The sequence below is a fragment of the Podarcis muralis genome, chromosome 2 (assembly GCF_964188315.1).
Source record: "Podarcis muralis chromosome 2, rPodMur119.hap1.1, whole genome shotgun sequence".
Classification (NCBI taxonomy): domain Eukaryota; kingdom Metazoa; phylum Chordata; class Lepidosauria; order Squamata; family Lacertidae; genus Podarcis; species Podarcis muralis.
In genome coordinates, this window is record NC_135656.1 from 125,177,134 (window position 1) to 125,193,374 (window position 16,241).

Genomic DNA, 16,241 nt, shown 5'->3' on the forward strand with positions numbered 1-16,241 from the left:
GCTACTGGTCTGCCACCTCAGGTTCGGACCCCACAGGCATCATATAGGGCAGGCCTGCAAGCCACCGCGGGCCCCACTCAGCGCCCCCCGAATGTTTCTGGGAAGCCCGTGATACAGAGGGGGGCAGCCCCCCCCGTTCCCAGGCCCCCTGCCTCTTTCATGCATGTTCACAGGCCCTCTGCGTGCGCTCAGAGACTCTGCTGCCCGCTGGCATCCGATCCCTTAGAAAGGGTCTGGGGAGCAGTTTTGTTGCTCCTACGCCAGAGTCGGGGGGGGGGGAGGGAGAAGAGACTGATAAAAATTAGCGGAGAGCACACACACATGGAGAGGGGGGGAGAGGGAGCCCCCCCTCCGGAAAGAGCAGCTTTTATTAAAATCAACATGTTCCAGAAGCAGAGATTCAAGTTGGGGTGTGTGAGTTTAATAACAGAAATAAAATTAATGGGGGGGGGGGGAAGCAGCGAATGAATATGGGCATGCTGAGGGAGGGAGGGAGGCCAAATAGAGAGCCGAGCCATGCATGTGGGTCACCGCCAGCCCCCCCCCCTGACCAGGACACCCCAAGGAGAATGGAGGAGGACTAAAGACCCAAAGGGATATGGGGGGGGGGAGCACTGGGTTCCTCCCCACCGACCTTGAGAAGGTCAGACGCCTAGGTGGGGGAACATGAACTGCATCAACCGAGCTCTGCCCCCCCCAAATCATAATTTTATTATTTATATGCCATCCATCTGACTAGGTTGTCCATGACATTCTTAAGGAATGGAGGAGGCAAAAAATGGGAACATCCTCAGCCTTGGTTTTTTTGGGGGGGGGGCGGGTTTCCTGGCGTAGAGAGAGACACATGCATGGAGGGGGGGCTCTCTATTGTCCCACCCTCCCTCCCCAAACTCCACACCTCCTTGCATAGATGAGGAACAGGGCCACGTCCAAAGTGCTAAACCAGAAATTTTAGGGGGTGAGGGGAGAAAGAGAGGAGAGGGAAAGGGGTTTGCTTAGGCCTCTACCTGGGGGGGGGGCGTGGGAGGGACAAGAATCTAGGAAACCGCATTTTCTGATAACCATTATTGAGGTAAAAACTCGACCCCTTCTCCCTACAAGCTTAGCATTCCCCAAATACTTTAAAAACCATTTTTTCTTTTTTTAAAAAAAGTGCCCCTACTTTGGGGGTGAGGGGGCTGTCGGCGGGAGGTTACAATGCCCCTCCCCACATTCTCTAAAATACAGTCTGTCGCGGGAATCCTCTTTGGGGTCAGGAGCTGCGCCCCAAAAGCCCCCCGCCCGGCCCCTCACAAGCACTGTTTGTCTCCGTGGGGCAGAGGGAAGACCTCACCCCAAAAGCCTGCAAAGCTCAGAGGTGGGCAGGGGGGGGGGGGCTGCGCAGGAGACCCACAGCAAAGAGAGGGCTGCCCCCACAAACACAGTACCATGCCTTTAAAACCCGCATCCCTTTCCCCCGTCGAGGGAGGGGCAAGGAGGTGCTCCCCCAAAGGTAAACTGCCCCCCCCAACAGCCCTGGAGTGTGTCAGGGAGATCTGGCCAGAAAGCCACCCCTCCCGTGTCCCGAACCCCTAAAAATCCATCCGTGGAGGAAGCCAACGTCACCTCACTTGGGGGGCTCTTCTGGAGGTGGTGGGGGGTATGTGGGGCAGGCGTGTCAGAGGGGGGGAGAGAGGCAGCTGATGGGATGGCCGTTGTCGTGGCGAAGAGAGAGGCGAGTGAGGGGCACCCAGTCCAGCCCCTGCCGCGATCCCCACAAAAAGCGCCCCCTTTCTTTCTGTCGGCAGGAGTGACTTGGGGGGAGGAGGAGGGCGGTCAGGACATCTGGTGGGGGGCTTCCAGCATCTCCATGAGGAAGGTGTCGATGGGGGTGTCCCCAATCAGCTTGAAGAAGAAGAGGTGCTCCAGGCACTTCAGCCCGATGGATCGCAGCGCAGGAAGACGCAGCAGCAGCTTGGCAAACCTGGAGCAAGCGGGGAGAGGCGTCAAAGGCCCCGGCTGGCAGCGGCGGAACTCCCTGCCACAGGACGCAAGGGGAGCCTCCCTCGGCGGCCGCCCTGCCCTCCGCAAAGGCCACTTTCTGGACCTTTCCACGGGAGGGGAGCGAGAATATCCCCGGGGGTGGGGGGGAGAGAAGTTATGGAACTGGGATTTAAAATTTACAGCATGTTACACACTGAAAGAAAACTATGTGAAAATGATGTGCCGCTGGTATTTAACTCCCGGTAAATTAGCAAAAATGCATAAAACGGGGTCAAATGTAAGTTGGAAATGTAAGGAAAAAAGAAGGCAACATTTATCACGTGTGGTGGACATGTAGGGTATGTGAAAATGATGTACCGTTGGTATTTAACTCCCAGTAAATACCTGCCCACCTGGCAGTTTGAAAGCACGTCAAAGTGCAAGTAGATAAACAGGTACCGCTCCGGCGGGAAGGTAAACGGCGTTTCTGTGCACTGCTCTTTATAATTTATCTCAAAAACCATTGTAAACAGTTAAAACTGTTAGTGGGACTGGAATAACACTTGCGGCATAAGGGTGAACTTTGGACATAATGGGGATGTAAAATATTTGTTGTTGTTTAGTTGTTTAGTCGTGTCCGACTCTTCACAACCCCATGGACCAGAGCACGCCACAATATTTGGATTATAATGAAAGATGCAGGAGGAAATGATTAACATCAGGACCCACAAAGGGGAGGATGGAAGCCCAGGAGATTCCCTGGAATCGTGTTTTTATGTATTGGGTAAAGGTAAAGGGACCCCTGACCATTAGGTCCAGTCGTGGCTGACTCTGGGGTTGCGGTGCTCATCTCGCTTTAGTGGCCGAGGGAGCCGGCGTACAGCTTCCAGGTCATGTGGCCAGCATGACTAAGCCGCTTCTAGCGAACCAGAGCAGCGCACGGAAATGCCGTTTACCTTCCCGCCGGAGCGGTACCTATTTATCTACGTGCACTTTGATGTGTTTTTGAACTGCTAGGTTGGCAGGAGCAAGGACCGAGCAGCGGGAGCTCACCCCGTCGCGGGGATTTGAACCGCCGACCTTCTGATCAGCAAGCCCTAGGCTCTGTGGTTTAACACACAGCGCCACCCATGTCCCTATGTATTGGGTATGTGATTGCAAAATTTGATGTGAAAACCGAATAATAAATATGCCGGGGAACTTTGCCACAGGCACTGGCTGCGGGGCCTTCCCAGCGCAGCCCCTCACCCAAATCCCCGCCTGCCCGTACCTGCCCTGTTGCTCAGGATACTTCTGTTTGCAGTAGGACTCCAGGGAGGCGTAGACCTTCTCCCGCAACAGCTCCACCTCTCCGGGGTTGGAGAGACCCTTCGCATCTGCCGGAGAGGGATACGAGGTGCTCAGGAAAGGAGAGGGACTCAAGACCCTCCCCGGACGCTGGCCTCTTGCAACCCGCCCCCCCCCCAGGACGAGGGGAGGGAAGGGGGCCGCGCAGCCCCCTCCCCTGCTGCCCCAGGCCCCCCCTCTGCCGCTCACCTGGGTTGAAGAGGATGATGGCCCTTAGGCAGCCCAGCTCTGTCTTGTCCATGCGCATGTCTCGCATCTTGGACACCAGCTCTGTCAGGACCCTGGTGGGACGGAGGGAGGGCAGGGGGGGTCAGCAGCAGCAGCAGGAGAGAAAAGCCCCACCTACCCACCCCCATCGAGGGCGGCCGCTGCCCCCCTCCCGCCCGGGCAGGCACCTGTCAAAGATGGCCCCCACGCCGGCGCTGTGGGCGCTGTTGCGATGCACGTGGAGGCCGGTGGCCAGAAGGATGCCGTCTTTGACGGAAATGGAGCGGTGGGAGAAGGAGGCAATGAGCAGCTCGTTCCAGCCTGGAGAGAGAAAGGAAGGGGGGGGGTTAGTAGTAATAATAATAATGATGATAAATTTTATTTATACCCTGCCCTCCCCAGCCAAGACCGGGCTCAGGGCGGCTAACAACCCATAAAAACAAGATTCAAATACAGCATTAAAACATTAAAATGCAGCTTCATTTCAAGGGAAACTCAATTCAAAAACGTTTTTCAGGGGATAAAAACGTCAAGTCTTCACCAAGGCTAACTATCCAGACTGGTCCTACGTGGGCCAGAAAAATAGCCAGGAAGGGCGTGGGATTCGCCTAATTCAGGGGTGTCCAACCAGGTGACTGCGATCGACAGGTCGATCCCCGGGTGACCGTGGTTGATCGTGGGATCCTTATTGCTCACGTTGTTTAGAATCATGTCTCCGCTCCCTCACTCTTTCCCAGAGTCGCGTTTAGTGGGCATTCCTTTCTTCTCTTCTGTAGCATTGTGTTCGCCTGTTAGCGGCAATTTATTGCAATTCTTCACACTTACTGTTTTAAAAAAAACCCTCAACAACTTTGGGACCCCCCCCCCCAAAAAGGCAATAACTTTGGAAAGCCGCCCCATAAGACAAGGTCAACAACTCTGACCTGCTCCCCTAAAAAAGCTTGACAACTCTGAACTCCCCCCAAAATAATGGGTATATCACTGCCTCCCCCCCCCCCCGGGAGCAGATCGCAGTCTCTTGGGAGTTGGACACCCCTGGCCTAATTCAAAGCATTCCAAGATGGCGGCCATCCCCGTCTCCAGTGGGAGGGAGTTCCATAAGGCCGTAAGTTGAGACTTAACACAACAGAAAATACTATTTAGAATCTACTGGACTTCCCATCTAATGCAGCTCTTTGCGGGAGACGTAATACGGACAGTGGTTGTTGGAAATAGGTGCTTTTACTGTGCCCCACACTTAGTAAGTTTAGGGAGAAAGTGCTGGAATATATGAACAAAACGGAAAAAGATTTTCAGTATTCTTTCGAGCTTCGGTTGTTGAACGTAATCCATTCCGACTTCCAAAACGTTCGACAACCAATTGCAGGTCGGTAAAATCCATTGAGAAAATGGAGAAACGAAGCCATTCAACTTCCGAGGCGCGCTTGGAAAACGGAAGCATTCACTTCTGGGTTGTTGGCGTGTGAAAGCCAAAAAGTTCTGACTTCCAAAGTGTTCGACAACCAAGGTTCCACTGTATACCCATTGTATGGAAACTGACAATGTGGGACAGAAAAAAGGGCTTCTCCGTGCCCTAATATGCAGCATTTATCAACCACAGGCCATAGGGTCCCCAGTATATTCCAAAGGGGCCACAGGTGAAATTATATAATAAGAAAAATTAAAAATAAAACATGTTCTGTTTACAAAGAGAATAGCTCCCTTTTTAACAGTAGGATGGGAGGGCAACAGGAAGGAAACTAGGTTGGGAAAAGGTTGAGAAACACTGCCCTAATGGTGGCAAGAGAGACTGAAAGGGGTGAAGGTGGAAAATAGGAGTGCAATTTGCCTTCACCCAGGGCTTGGCAGCTTACGGAGGCAGACTCTATGTGGATAAAAGGCAGTGGTATTTGGCACGGTCGTCCGCAGAAGACGCTGGGCTGGGAGGGTCCCCTGCCACTCACTCACCCGCCCGCAGCAGGATGACCTGGTCGTCGAGGGGCAGCTCGGAGAAGTGGGGGATGCGCTTGGCCCACTCCACCAGGGTGAAGAGCTGCTTGTCGGCCGCCTGGCAGATGTTGGTGACGGGGTCGTTGGGCTGCAGGAGCAGAGAGAGGGAGGAGGCCGGGACGGTGGGTGGGCAGGTTTCTGTCAGGAGAAACGCCCCCCCAAAAAAGACACCCCCGCTGCGCAAGAGACCGGGACCCACCCCTGCTCGGCCCCTCATACCCACTCCCCAACCCAGCTGGGTGCCACTCCATGCCCTTCCAGCCCCCCTAGTCCAGCACCCTATTTATTAGATTTAAACACGGCCCTTCATCACAAGAGCTCAGAGGCCAGCCTGAAAGCAGCACTCAAACCCAAGACCAGGGTGCTCCTGCGGCTTCCAGCGGAGGGGTTCCGGGCGCGTTTGCTGCCGCCGACGGTGGAGGCAGAGTGTGGCCTTTGGGGCCCCCTCTGTTAATCCAAATCTGGCAGCAGGCAACCCTTTCCCGCTGCGGCCAGGAGTTCCGCAGCTGAACGACGCACTGCCAAAGTATTCCCGGCAAACCAGCTCCCCTCCACCGCCCTGGGGCACCGCAGCCGCCTCCCCTGCCCCCCACCGCGCCTCATTTCCCTCTCCCCCCGGCGGGTATTTACCTCGTTGACGTCAAACGTCCGGGGCGAGCGTTCTGATCCCGCAGCACCACCACCCCAACTCACCGAGCTGCCCCCCGTGGCGCCGCTTCCCTCGACCCCCTGGTCGGACTTCTGCTCCACGGCCAGCTCCGCCTCCAGGATCTTCTCCACCGGCATGTCCTCGTTGGCCCCGCCCCCGGCCAGGTCCCCCTCCCCGTCCTTGTCCTTTCCGCGCTGGCGCTCCTCCTGCACCGCTGTGGGGGACCCAGGGAGAGCGGGGGGAGAGAGAGAGAGAGAGGCGGGGGTGAGGGACGAGACGAGGGCAGGTCCCAATCCACCCGCCCCCCCAGGAAAGCAGAGAGAGAAGGGAGAGGGGAAAGTCGAGGAATCACCCCAAGCACAAACTTCATCCCTCTCTCTCTCTCTGCCTCTGGGTCAAACCCGTTGGCTGAGAGAGAGAAGGGGGGGATTCTGGGTAGGCGGGACGGGAGGTGCCACCACCAAGGAGGCCCGGTGGGGCGAGGCAACGCGACCCCCGCCACTGCTCCCCCCGAACCCAAAGGGAGCACGGGCGGGGGTCCCTGCCGAGGGGGAAGGGGTGGAGGACGAACACAGAGATCAACCGCTGCCGCCACTGGGCTGTTGGAATTGCTACCCCTGGGCTGCCTAGACCGCTCCCCCCCATCCCCTCCCTGTCCCCCTGCAGGGGTTTGGTTCCCATCAACCTCTGGGTTGCGCTGGCCTGAGTTCGAGTCCAACCAAATCTGGATGACGCTGATTTGAGGGATGGAAGGCTCTCTCCCCAGCTACCTGCGCTGTTCCGCTATGCCCAGCGCTGCCTCAGATGGTGGGCTGCAGCTCCCTGGGGGCTCCCACACCTGCCCTCCTTCTCCTTAACCTTCTGCAGTCAAAGCAGCCGCCCGCTGGCGCGAGACAGGAGCAAGGGCAGCGAGAGAAAGGAGGGTGGCAACCGGCTCACTGCACAAGCCCTCACTCAAGGAAGCTACCCTCTGGCTAAGAGTCATCAGCAAGCGCTATGATCTGGCAGGTGTCGATCGCACAACAGGAAGGGACCGCGGGGGCCATCAAGCCCAACCCTCCGCAATGCCAGAATCACAGCTAAAACAACACAGCAGAAGAGTCAACTCATGAGAGGGCAGTGCTGAGCCAGCCAGGAATGGGTACGGCACTTTTGGCCAGTCCCATGTCCAGTTCTGGGCACCCCAATTAAAGAAGTGAGGGGGCAGCTAAAGCCGCAGAGGACAGAATTGGGATTCAAAATGACCTCAACAGATTGAAACAATTCACCATTGTAAAAATAAGGTGAGTTTTCAAAACACACACAGCAGAAATCAAAAGCAGCCAGGCCAAAGAGGAACAGTCTTCATTGTATCTTCTGGAAGCTATACAATTAAGGTGCCAGGATGCACCTCTGTAATCCAAAATGACCGTAACAGATTGGAGAACTGGGCTCAGGCTAAGGAAATGAATTTCAACAGGAACAAATGTGAGATTCTGCACTTAGTAATAACCAGATGCACAAATATAGGATGGGGGACACCTGGCTCACTAGCAGTACATGTGAAAAGGATCTAGGGATTTTGGTGGACCACTAGCTGAACATGAGGCCACAGGGTGATGCAGCAGCAAAAAAAGCTAATGCACTTCTAGGCTGCGTCAAGTCTAGTGTCCAGATCAAGGGAAGTGAGAGTGTCACTTTATTCTGCCTTACTCGGACCACACTTGTCCAATTCTGGGCACCATAATTCAAGAAGGACGTTGACAAGCTGGAAGGTGTGATCACTACAGAGGAGGGAGACCAAGAGGATCGAGGTTCTGAAAACTAAGCCTTATGAGGAAGGGTTGAAGGAGCTGGTTATGTTGAGCCTGGAGAAGAGGAGACTGAGAGAAGACATGAGAGCCATCTTCAAATATCTCAAGGGCTGTCACATGAAGGAGGGAGCGTGCTTGTTTTCTCCTGCTCTGGAGGGGAGGACTCGAACCCGTGGCTCCAAGACAATTCTGACTAAACGTCAGGAAGAATATTCTGACAGAAGAAGCTGTTGTACTGCGGAACGGCCTCCCTCGGGAGATGGGAGGTTTTTACGCAGAGGCTGGGTGGCCATCTTTCAAGCTGCGATTCCGGCAAGGCGGGGGGGTTGGTCCAGATGACCCCTTGGGGTCCCTTTCCCACTCCCTCCCTGCGGCCCTGACTCTCTCCCCGCCCCCTGCAGCCCCCCTGCCTGCCTGTCCCTGGGAGGCCCCTCCCCCTGCTGCAGCCCCCCCTGCCGCCCCCTCCCTCCCTCCCGCTACCTTCGCGCTTCATGCCGGTGGCCAGGCATTTCTGGTAGCGGCAGTACTGGCAGCGGTTGCGCTGGCGCTTGTCCACGATGCAGTCCTTGTTGTCGCGGCAGGTGTAGCTGAGGTCCTTCCGGATGGTCCGCTTGAAGAAACCTTTGCAGCCCTCGCAGCTGTAGACCCCGTAGTGCTTCCCTGGAGGGAGGGCGCCGGACGGGCGGGGTGAGCGGGGGCAGCAAGGGGGCCGGGCGGGGCGGGGGGTGGAGGAGGAGGAGGAAGGGCCAGCTCCTCACCCACCCACCCACCCTCCCCACCCCCAGGACACCTCCAACGCCCTTCGCCTCCCCACCCAAGGCGGAACCCAGGCTCATCCCATTTTGCAGGGTCACAGAACTGGATACAGGGGGGGAGGCACCTAGGCCCTCGCCCTAAAATGCAGGAATTTCCTTGGTCTCAATATCTACCCCACCATTTCCCAAAGCATCACGCCCCCCCCCCCCCCCGGCAGCCCTTGCCCAACCCTTCCTTCTTCCTTAAATGTGCCACAAATCCAAGACTGTATTAAAGGTAAAGGTAAAAGGACCCCTGACCGTTAGGTCCAGTCGTGGCCGACTCTGGGGTTGCGGCGCTCATCTCGCTCTATAGGCCGATGGAGCCGGCGTTTGTCTGCAGTTTTTCTGGGTCATGTGGCCAGCATGACTAAGCCGCTTCTGGCGAACCAGAGCAGCACACAGAAACGCTGTTTACCTTCCCACCTTGACGTGCTTTCGAACTGCTAGGTTGGCAGGAGCAGGGACCCAGCAACAGAAGCTCACACCGTCACAGGGATTCGAACCCTCTGATCAGCAAGTCCTAAGCTCTGTGGTTTAACCCACAGCGCCACCTGCATCCCTAAGACTGTATTGGCCCCCCTAAAAAACCAGCTTTGCCCAGTTTGGAGACCGGGAATCCCACACGAGGCAGCAGGGCCAGAATACGCCCAACCCTGCTTGTCTTCCTCTGGCAGGACCTCACCCGGATCCAGTCTCTGTGCAGAGCCCAGAGTGACAAAATATCTCCCTCCATGACTATGGGGAAACAGAGAGACCCGCCCCTTCCTTGCCACCCCAACCACTAAGGCATCTTTGCATTATTATTATTATTATCATTATTATTATTATTATTATTATTATTATTATTATCCTTTTGCTAGCCCTCAAAGCGGCTACGATGATAATGTCACAATATTATTTAAATCCCACTAATAATAATAATGCATTATATTTAAACATCCACTTATTATTGTTATAATAACATAGGAATGCAGGGGCTGTTCCTGCCCCCCCCTCGTCTCCCCATCTTCTCCGTCCAAACAAGCGAGAGACTTCTCCCCCACTACCCAGCTGCCTCGAGCCCTGCCCCCCCACGCCAGAACTGACCGCCCTGCCCCAAGCGCCCCCCCGCCCCCCCCCGAGACACCGACTCCGCCGACTGGGGCTCCCGCGAGGTCCGCACGCACACCTGACGACCGGTCGCCGCAGATGGCGCAGAGCCTCTTCCCGGGCATGATGGCTCCGTGGGGGTGGCCGGCCACCACCCGCATGCCCAGCGGGGGCTTCACGTCGTCCGAGCTGCTGACCGAGTGGAGTCCCGACAGGTTGACTGTGGAGTTGATCTGCGGAAGGGCCAGAGAGGGCGCTCAGTCGCGCGGCCTGAAGACCGGCCTGACCGTTCACTCAAGGAGCAGCGATCGGGATGTAAAGTGCTGAACAAGTGAGGTCTCATTACCTGCCGAATCGCCTCCCCCCAATGCGCCTTAGTTCTTAGTCTATAATAATTTGTAATAATAATTTATTATTTATACCCCGCCCATCCGGCTGGGTTTCCCCAGCCACTCTGGGTGGCTTCCAACAGAACACTCAAATATTAAACATTAAAAGCTTCCCTAAAGAGGGCTGCCTTCAGATGTCTTCTAAAAGCCTGGTAGTTGTTTTTCTCTTTGACATCTGGTGGGAGGGCGTTCCACAGGGTGGGCGCCACTACCGAGAAGGCCCTCTGCATGGTTCCCTGTAAACTAGACCTGTTATTCTAGTTTATTGACAGTCTGAAAGTATTGCTGTCAATTTCTCTTAGCGAAAATTTTGTTGTCGCGTCTTTCTTGAAAGTCGCTTTGAGGTTCGCTTGGGTTTTTTTTCTTACAATCAAGAAGGGTATATGAACGAGAGGAAATGAAATAATTTTTTCATTTTATTACTGACATATTAAATTCCTTGGTTGCGTTTCTGCCATGGCAACCCAAAGCAACTTACAACCCCACAGTACATGCATACTTTAGATGTTTTGTGGGGGGTGATACACTGCAAAATACAAAAATAAAAGCCAAAGGCCTGGTTGGAGAGGAATGTCCGCCCCCCCGGGAGCCTGAAAAAGTGTAACGAGACTGCCAGGTGAGCCTCCCTGAGAAGAGTGTTCCGCAATGGGAAGCCACCACTGAAAAGGGCCCGTTCTCACACTACCACCCTCCTGCCTATCCACCTGCCTGCATTTAATTCTACTGAGGTTTTTTTTATGACAGTTTTCCTTTTTCCTAGGCTGTTGCTGTTCCTACTTTATCCATAAGCTGCCTTGATTCCCGTCAGGGGAAAAGGCATGGTTTAAATAAATATTATAACAACAACAGCAATACTTTGTAGGTCAAAAACAGCACTTTGACTTGGGCCCGGGAACTAAGTGGTTGCCAAGTTTATTTACTTGTTCTTCTGTTTATTTATTTTCCATTAGAATTTGTATACTGTGCTCCATCTGTAGCACTCAGGGAAGCCCACAACATACAATTGCAATATAAAACACACACAAATAATAATAAAAACAATCTCTTTTAAAAGGGCAACAGATGTCAATCAAAGGCCTGGTGATAAATGAAATTTTTTTGCCTGGCATGTGAAGGTGTTTAATGAAGCCATCAGCTGAACCTCCCTGGGAAGAGTATCCCGCAAACGAGGGGCCACTGCAGAAAAGGCCCGTTCTTGTGTGGCTGCCATCTGGACCCCTCATGGAAGAGGCACATGAAAAGACCTCAGAGTTGGGTCCCGGGAGGTTCATAAGGCCTGAACAACCTACACAGACAGACCCACCCTATGCCCAACCACTTCTGCCTCATAATAATAATAATAATAATAATAATAATAATAATAATAATAATTATTATTTATTACTTATACCCCGCCCATCTGGCTGGGTTTCCCCAGCCACTCTGGGCGACTTCCAACAGAATATTAAAATACAATAACCTATTAAACATTAAAAGCTTCCCTAAACAGGGCTGCCTTCAGATGTCTTCTAAATGTCAGGTAGTTGTTTATCTCTGACATCTGGTGGGAGGGCGTTCCACAGGGCGGGCGCCACCACCAAGAAGGCCCTCTGCCTGGTTCCCTGTAACTTGGTTTCTCGCAGGGAGGGAACCGCCAGAAGGCCCTCAGTGCTGGACCTCAGTGTCCGGGCGGAATGATGGGGGTGGAGATATGCAGGTATACAGGACCGAGGCCATTTAGGGTCCTAAAAGTCAGCACCAACACTTTGAATTGTGCTCAGAAATGTACTGGGAGCCAATCATGGCGCAGAAGGCACAGATCTTGGCTCCCAGCCCGTTCGCTCCCCTTCACCCAGCTCCTGGAGGGCGGTGGTGGTGAGCAGTCTTACCTGAGGGCTGCTGACAGGTCCGTAGCCGATGGAGGGTGTTGCCGGGAGTCCCGGGGACCCCATGGAGGAGCTGATCACTGGGAAGGGAGACCCCAAGCCGCTGATGGAGGTGGTCATGGCGGAACCGATCATGGAAGGGTGCAGGGGAGCCGAGGGCTCTGGCAGAGGGGACGCTCCGGTGCCTCGCAGCGGTGGGGAAGAACTGAGAGAAGAGCTATCCGGACTCCGGCAGCCTGGAAGGAGAGGGGAGAGAGCGTTAAAGGTGACTCTCACCCCTCTATGCTCGTGAAGACACACACCGGAGAGAGACCCAAGTCTAAAATGAGCCCCCGCAGCCTCCACCCCTTCCAGCGTTTCCCCAGAACTGCTCACTCCGGATATTTTGCAACCCTGCAAGAGGCGCCACGAGACTCTAGGGCTTCCTGGCCGCCCGCCTCTGGTGGGGAAGGAACCCAGGAGACCGGCGCCCAGGCGCCTTCCCTCCCTCCCTCCCTCCTGTGCGCAGTCAGAAGCTGGAGCTCAGAGAGAGCCAAGGAAGCCAAACGCTGGGAAGTTTAGAACAGTTGGATTCTTTTTATGGAACCTCCAGTCCCAGGGGCAGCCTATTTTGATTCCTAGCTTCTCAACGCTCCCCTGGGCTTGATCCTGCAACAGACTCCTCTTACATTCTCATGTTCTACTCTCTTCACGAACAGCTTCCCAACCATCAAGCGAGAGGTGAGCAAATCCTGCGGGGATAAAAGCCCCCATGTTGGGCACAAGACTCCTGCACTGCGGCAGGTTGGACTAAATGACCACCCCAGGGTCCCTTTCCACTTCACAATTCTATTGTTCTATGCTTCTTCACGCGGCCTGCTCTGAGTAACCGCAGAGGCTGGGTGGGAGAGGAGAGGGAGCCCGCGCATTGAGCAACTGCCACTTCCTCCTTCCTTCAAAACAAGCTGCCACTTCGGGATCGTTCCCACACAACTTCCTCCCCGCGGCAGGACCAATCTGCCTCGGACTCTGCCCCCTTCTTGTTCCCAGTAGTGCGACTCACGCAACACGTTGGCGATTAATAGACACAGAACAATAATTATACATACTTTATCAACCTTCTGAGAAAAATACAAAACATTACACAAAGCCACAAAGACTTGCGAACTACCCAGCCTAAAATGAACTTGCAACGTCTGGTTTCAATAGATTTTTCAAATGCTTAACTCAGTCTTTTAGATACGTTCATGAAGATACCAACAAAAGGTTAAGTTCGGTGATATTCACAATACCGAGAGATGCTAGCGGAGTTGTAGAGACAAGCCGCTGTTCTGTACTACAGAAGTTTGATTTTATGTATAATGAATTATGTATTTTTGATTTAATTGATCATTTAGAAGTGCATTAAGCTATTTCTAATAAGATTTGGTTTGAATTATTATCAGTGACTATCAATATACGTATCAAGACTTTGAGATCAGACCACCGAAGAAGCCCGGAAAACTATCTTGGGAGTGTGCTACCTGCAAGCCCCAGTTAAAGGGCCCCATCGGGGGCGAACAGCAGACTTCTGATTACTTGGACTGCCAGGGCGAAACAGCTGCAAAACCCTTCTTGTTCCTGGCAGAAGAGCACACAAACCCCAGCCCTTCTGCCAGGAGCCACCTGCGCAGCAGACAGTCTCCAAGCGTCCTGTGGTGGTGAGTTCCAGGGGGCCCAGAATCTCCCGCCCTTCACAGGGATCGGCACAAAGTTATTCAGAGCAAGGTGTGCGTTTGAGGCAGCCCAGGTCCTGAGCCGGGGAACTGGGGTCTGGCCGGGCAGAGCAGCCACTGGGATTGTCTCTGGAGGCCACTCAGACCAGAAGGACATCAGCAGAGCCTGGCTGCTAGACCAAGCCAAAGGGGGCCCAACTATCTTGCCCACAATGGCTGATCAGATGCCCCAATGGGGAACCAGCAAGCGCCTCTCCCTTCCTGAGGGTTCCAGCAATCAGTATTGGATCACAATGTTCACAACTCACAGATATATAATCTAATCGCCAAATGGCACCTTAAACCTAGGTTATGGTTGCCACAATGGAACGCCCAGGCACCTTTTGTTTTTCCCCCAACGAGGTTTGTTGTTTTTATTATTCATTTCATTTATTTACACTCTAAAGAACAAATCTCAAAAGCGGCTTGCAGCACGTTCACACATCAAACAAAACAATCCAGGACAAAACTAGTTCAATCTTCCAAGGGAAATGTTTCAGATCCTTCTCTAAGGGACATTTGGCTTTCTTCATGTTTATTTACCTACTTAATTTACATAGCTACCCCACACCCGAAGGACTCTAGGAAGCCAGTGGGGGGGGGGGTAACACTGAGAGTGTCATACGAGGGCCTGGCTCGCGGGGTGAACTTGGGCCATTCACAACCTCTTCTCCTACCTCGCAGGGTCGTTGTAGGGAATAAGGGTGTACCATGTACTCCATGGAGAAAAGGGAGGGATATAAATGTGGTAACTACACCCCACTGTCTTCCTAGAATACTTTAAACTATAAACTGATATAGAAATGAAATAAAAGATAATATATTTCATTGGGGGGGAATAGCACCTAGACAATCCCTTGTGTGGCAACCAAAATATAAGTTTAAAGTTGCCATTTTGGCAATCAGCTTATACACCTGACACTGGTGTTAGGGTGACTGAACTCTACCCCACCTTCTACATACGCACCCCTTCCCTCACAATCTCAGTTGGGGTTTTGTTGCTTCTCTGGTGGCAGAAAGGACCTTGGGGTGCAGTTAAATCTTGCCTCAGGGCCCCTGTGTGTCTATGTTGGTGCAACATCTAACTGCCTGGGAGAGCTCAAGGGGTGCAGAGCAGAGGCCCACCATGGCCAGATCCTGCTCCTCCAGCATCTTCTGCAGCCCAAAAGGAGGGGCAAGGCAAGGGGGCTGCTCTGAGAGAGCTTCCCTAATCCCACTCGCAGGGGGTTGGGCTAGATGACCCTCTGGGTCCCTTCCAAGGCTGCAATTCTAGGATTCTTCTTTTTAAGCGAGGTAAGCGAGGAGGAAAGCTGCACCACTTGGGTCTCTGCCTGCTGCTGCTGCTTCTCTTACTTGCGGGTGCAGGAGTCTTAGAAGACGTCTGAAGGCAGCCCTGTTTAGGGAAGCTTTTAATGTTTAATAGGTTATTGTATTTTAATATTCTGTTGGAAGCCTCCGAGAGTGGCTGGGGGAAACCCAGCCAGAAGGGTGGGGTATAAATAATAAATTATTATTATTATTATTATTACTGCCAGAAGCAGCAGCAGCAGCACTTCCCAAGTCATTACTATTATTATCGTTATTAATTACATCTCGCGCTTCACCCGGAGATCAAAGGCAAACAACGGAAAGGCAAAACGCCCAATAATATGGGAAAACGGAATCAAAGCAAAGCCTTATTCTCCTCTGCACACGCGAACACGGCGCCCCAAATCACAGCATCCCCCCCGTCCCTAATCTCCTTTTGGGGTGCGGAGTGGGGGGGTGAGAGGACCCCCCCTTCTGTTCTGGGGGGCTAATCACGTGTCCGTGTGTGGGGAGGGGCGGGGGCCCCCCTTTACCTGCTCCGGCCCGTCCCGGGTCTGCCATGGCTGCTCCGCGGGCGGATCCCGAGGGAGGCCGCGACCCCGACCCCGCCGCCGCCGCCGCCAGGGGCTCCGGGCCTCGTCGCGACGACGACGCGGCCTCCCCCCCTCCCTCCTGGGCCTACCCACAATGCCCCTGGCGCGCAGGCCCAGGCGCCCCCGCCGCCGCCGCCCCTGCCTCGGCCTCCGCTGGGCCTCTCCGCCGGGCGCTGCCCTCCCCGCGGCCGCCTCCTCACCCACCATGCACCGCGGGGCCGCCGCCGCCGCCGCCTCTTCCTCCTCCTCCTCCCGGGCGAAGGGGCCTCGGGGACAGGGCCAGACTCCCAGCAGGCACCGCGCGGGGCCAGGAGAGCGGGCCGCCGATTGGACGAGGGAGAGGGGGTTACCCGGCAGGCACCGCGCGAGGGGGGAAGAGAGAGAGAGGGAGGGGGGCCGCGTTCCGCCCGCCCGACAGGCGCCGGGCCAGCCTCCCACAATGCACCGGGGCCTCCCGGATGCGAGGCGTTTCCCGGCAGGCGCCGCGGCCCCCGGGCGCTCAGCGAAAGGGGCGGGGCGG

At 54.6% G+C, this 16,241-nt stretch overlaps 1 protein-coding gene across 3 annotated transcripts; it reads right to left on the bottom strand.

Annotated features, from left to right (window-relative positions):
• Positions 1–322: 322 nt before the first annotated feature.
• Positions 323–16,127, bottom strand: RXRB (retinoid X receptor beta). Of its 3 annotated transcripts, none has more exons than XM_028720871.2 (10): positions 15,926–16,127; positions 12,091–12,323; positions 9,913–10,066; positions 8,428–8,607; positions 6,136–6,368; positions 5,464–5,593; positions 3,705–3,837; positions 3,499–3,590; positions 3,233–3,338; positions 323–1,963 (listed from the first exon to the last, which is right to left on the bottom strand). In XM_028720871.2, exons 2-10 carry the CDS (start codon positions 12,220–12,222, stop codon positions 1,816–1,818), a joined length of 1,308 nt encoding a protein of 435 aa, XP_028576704.1. In that variant the 5' UTR covers positions 12,223–12,323; positions 15,926–16,127; the 3' UTR covers positions 323–1,815. The 3 variants fall into 3 exon arrangements, with proteins under 3 accessions (XP_028576704.1, XP_028576702.1, XP_028576703.1); XM_028720869.2 differs by lacking the exon at positions 15,926–16,127 and adding an exon at positions 15,662–15,865; XM_028720870.2 differs by lacking the exon at positions 15,926–16,127 and adding an exon at positions 15,662–15,864 and having other exon boundaries at positions 6,199–6,368.
• Between the last annotated feature and the right edge of the window lie 114 nt (positions 16,128–16,241).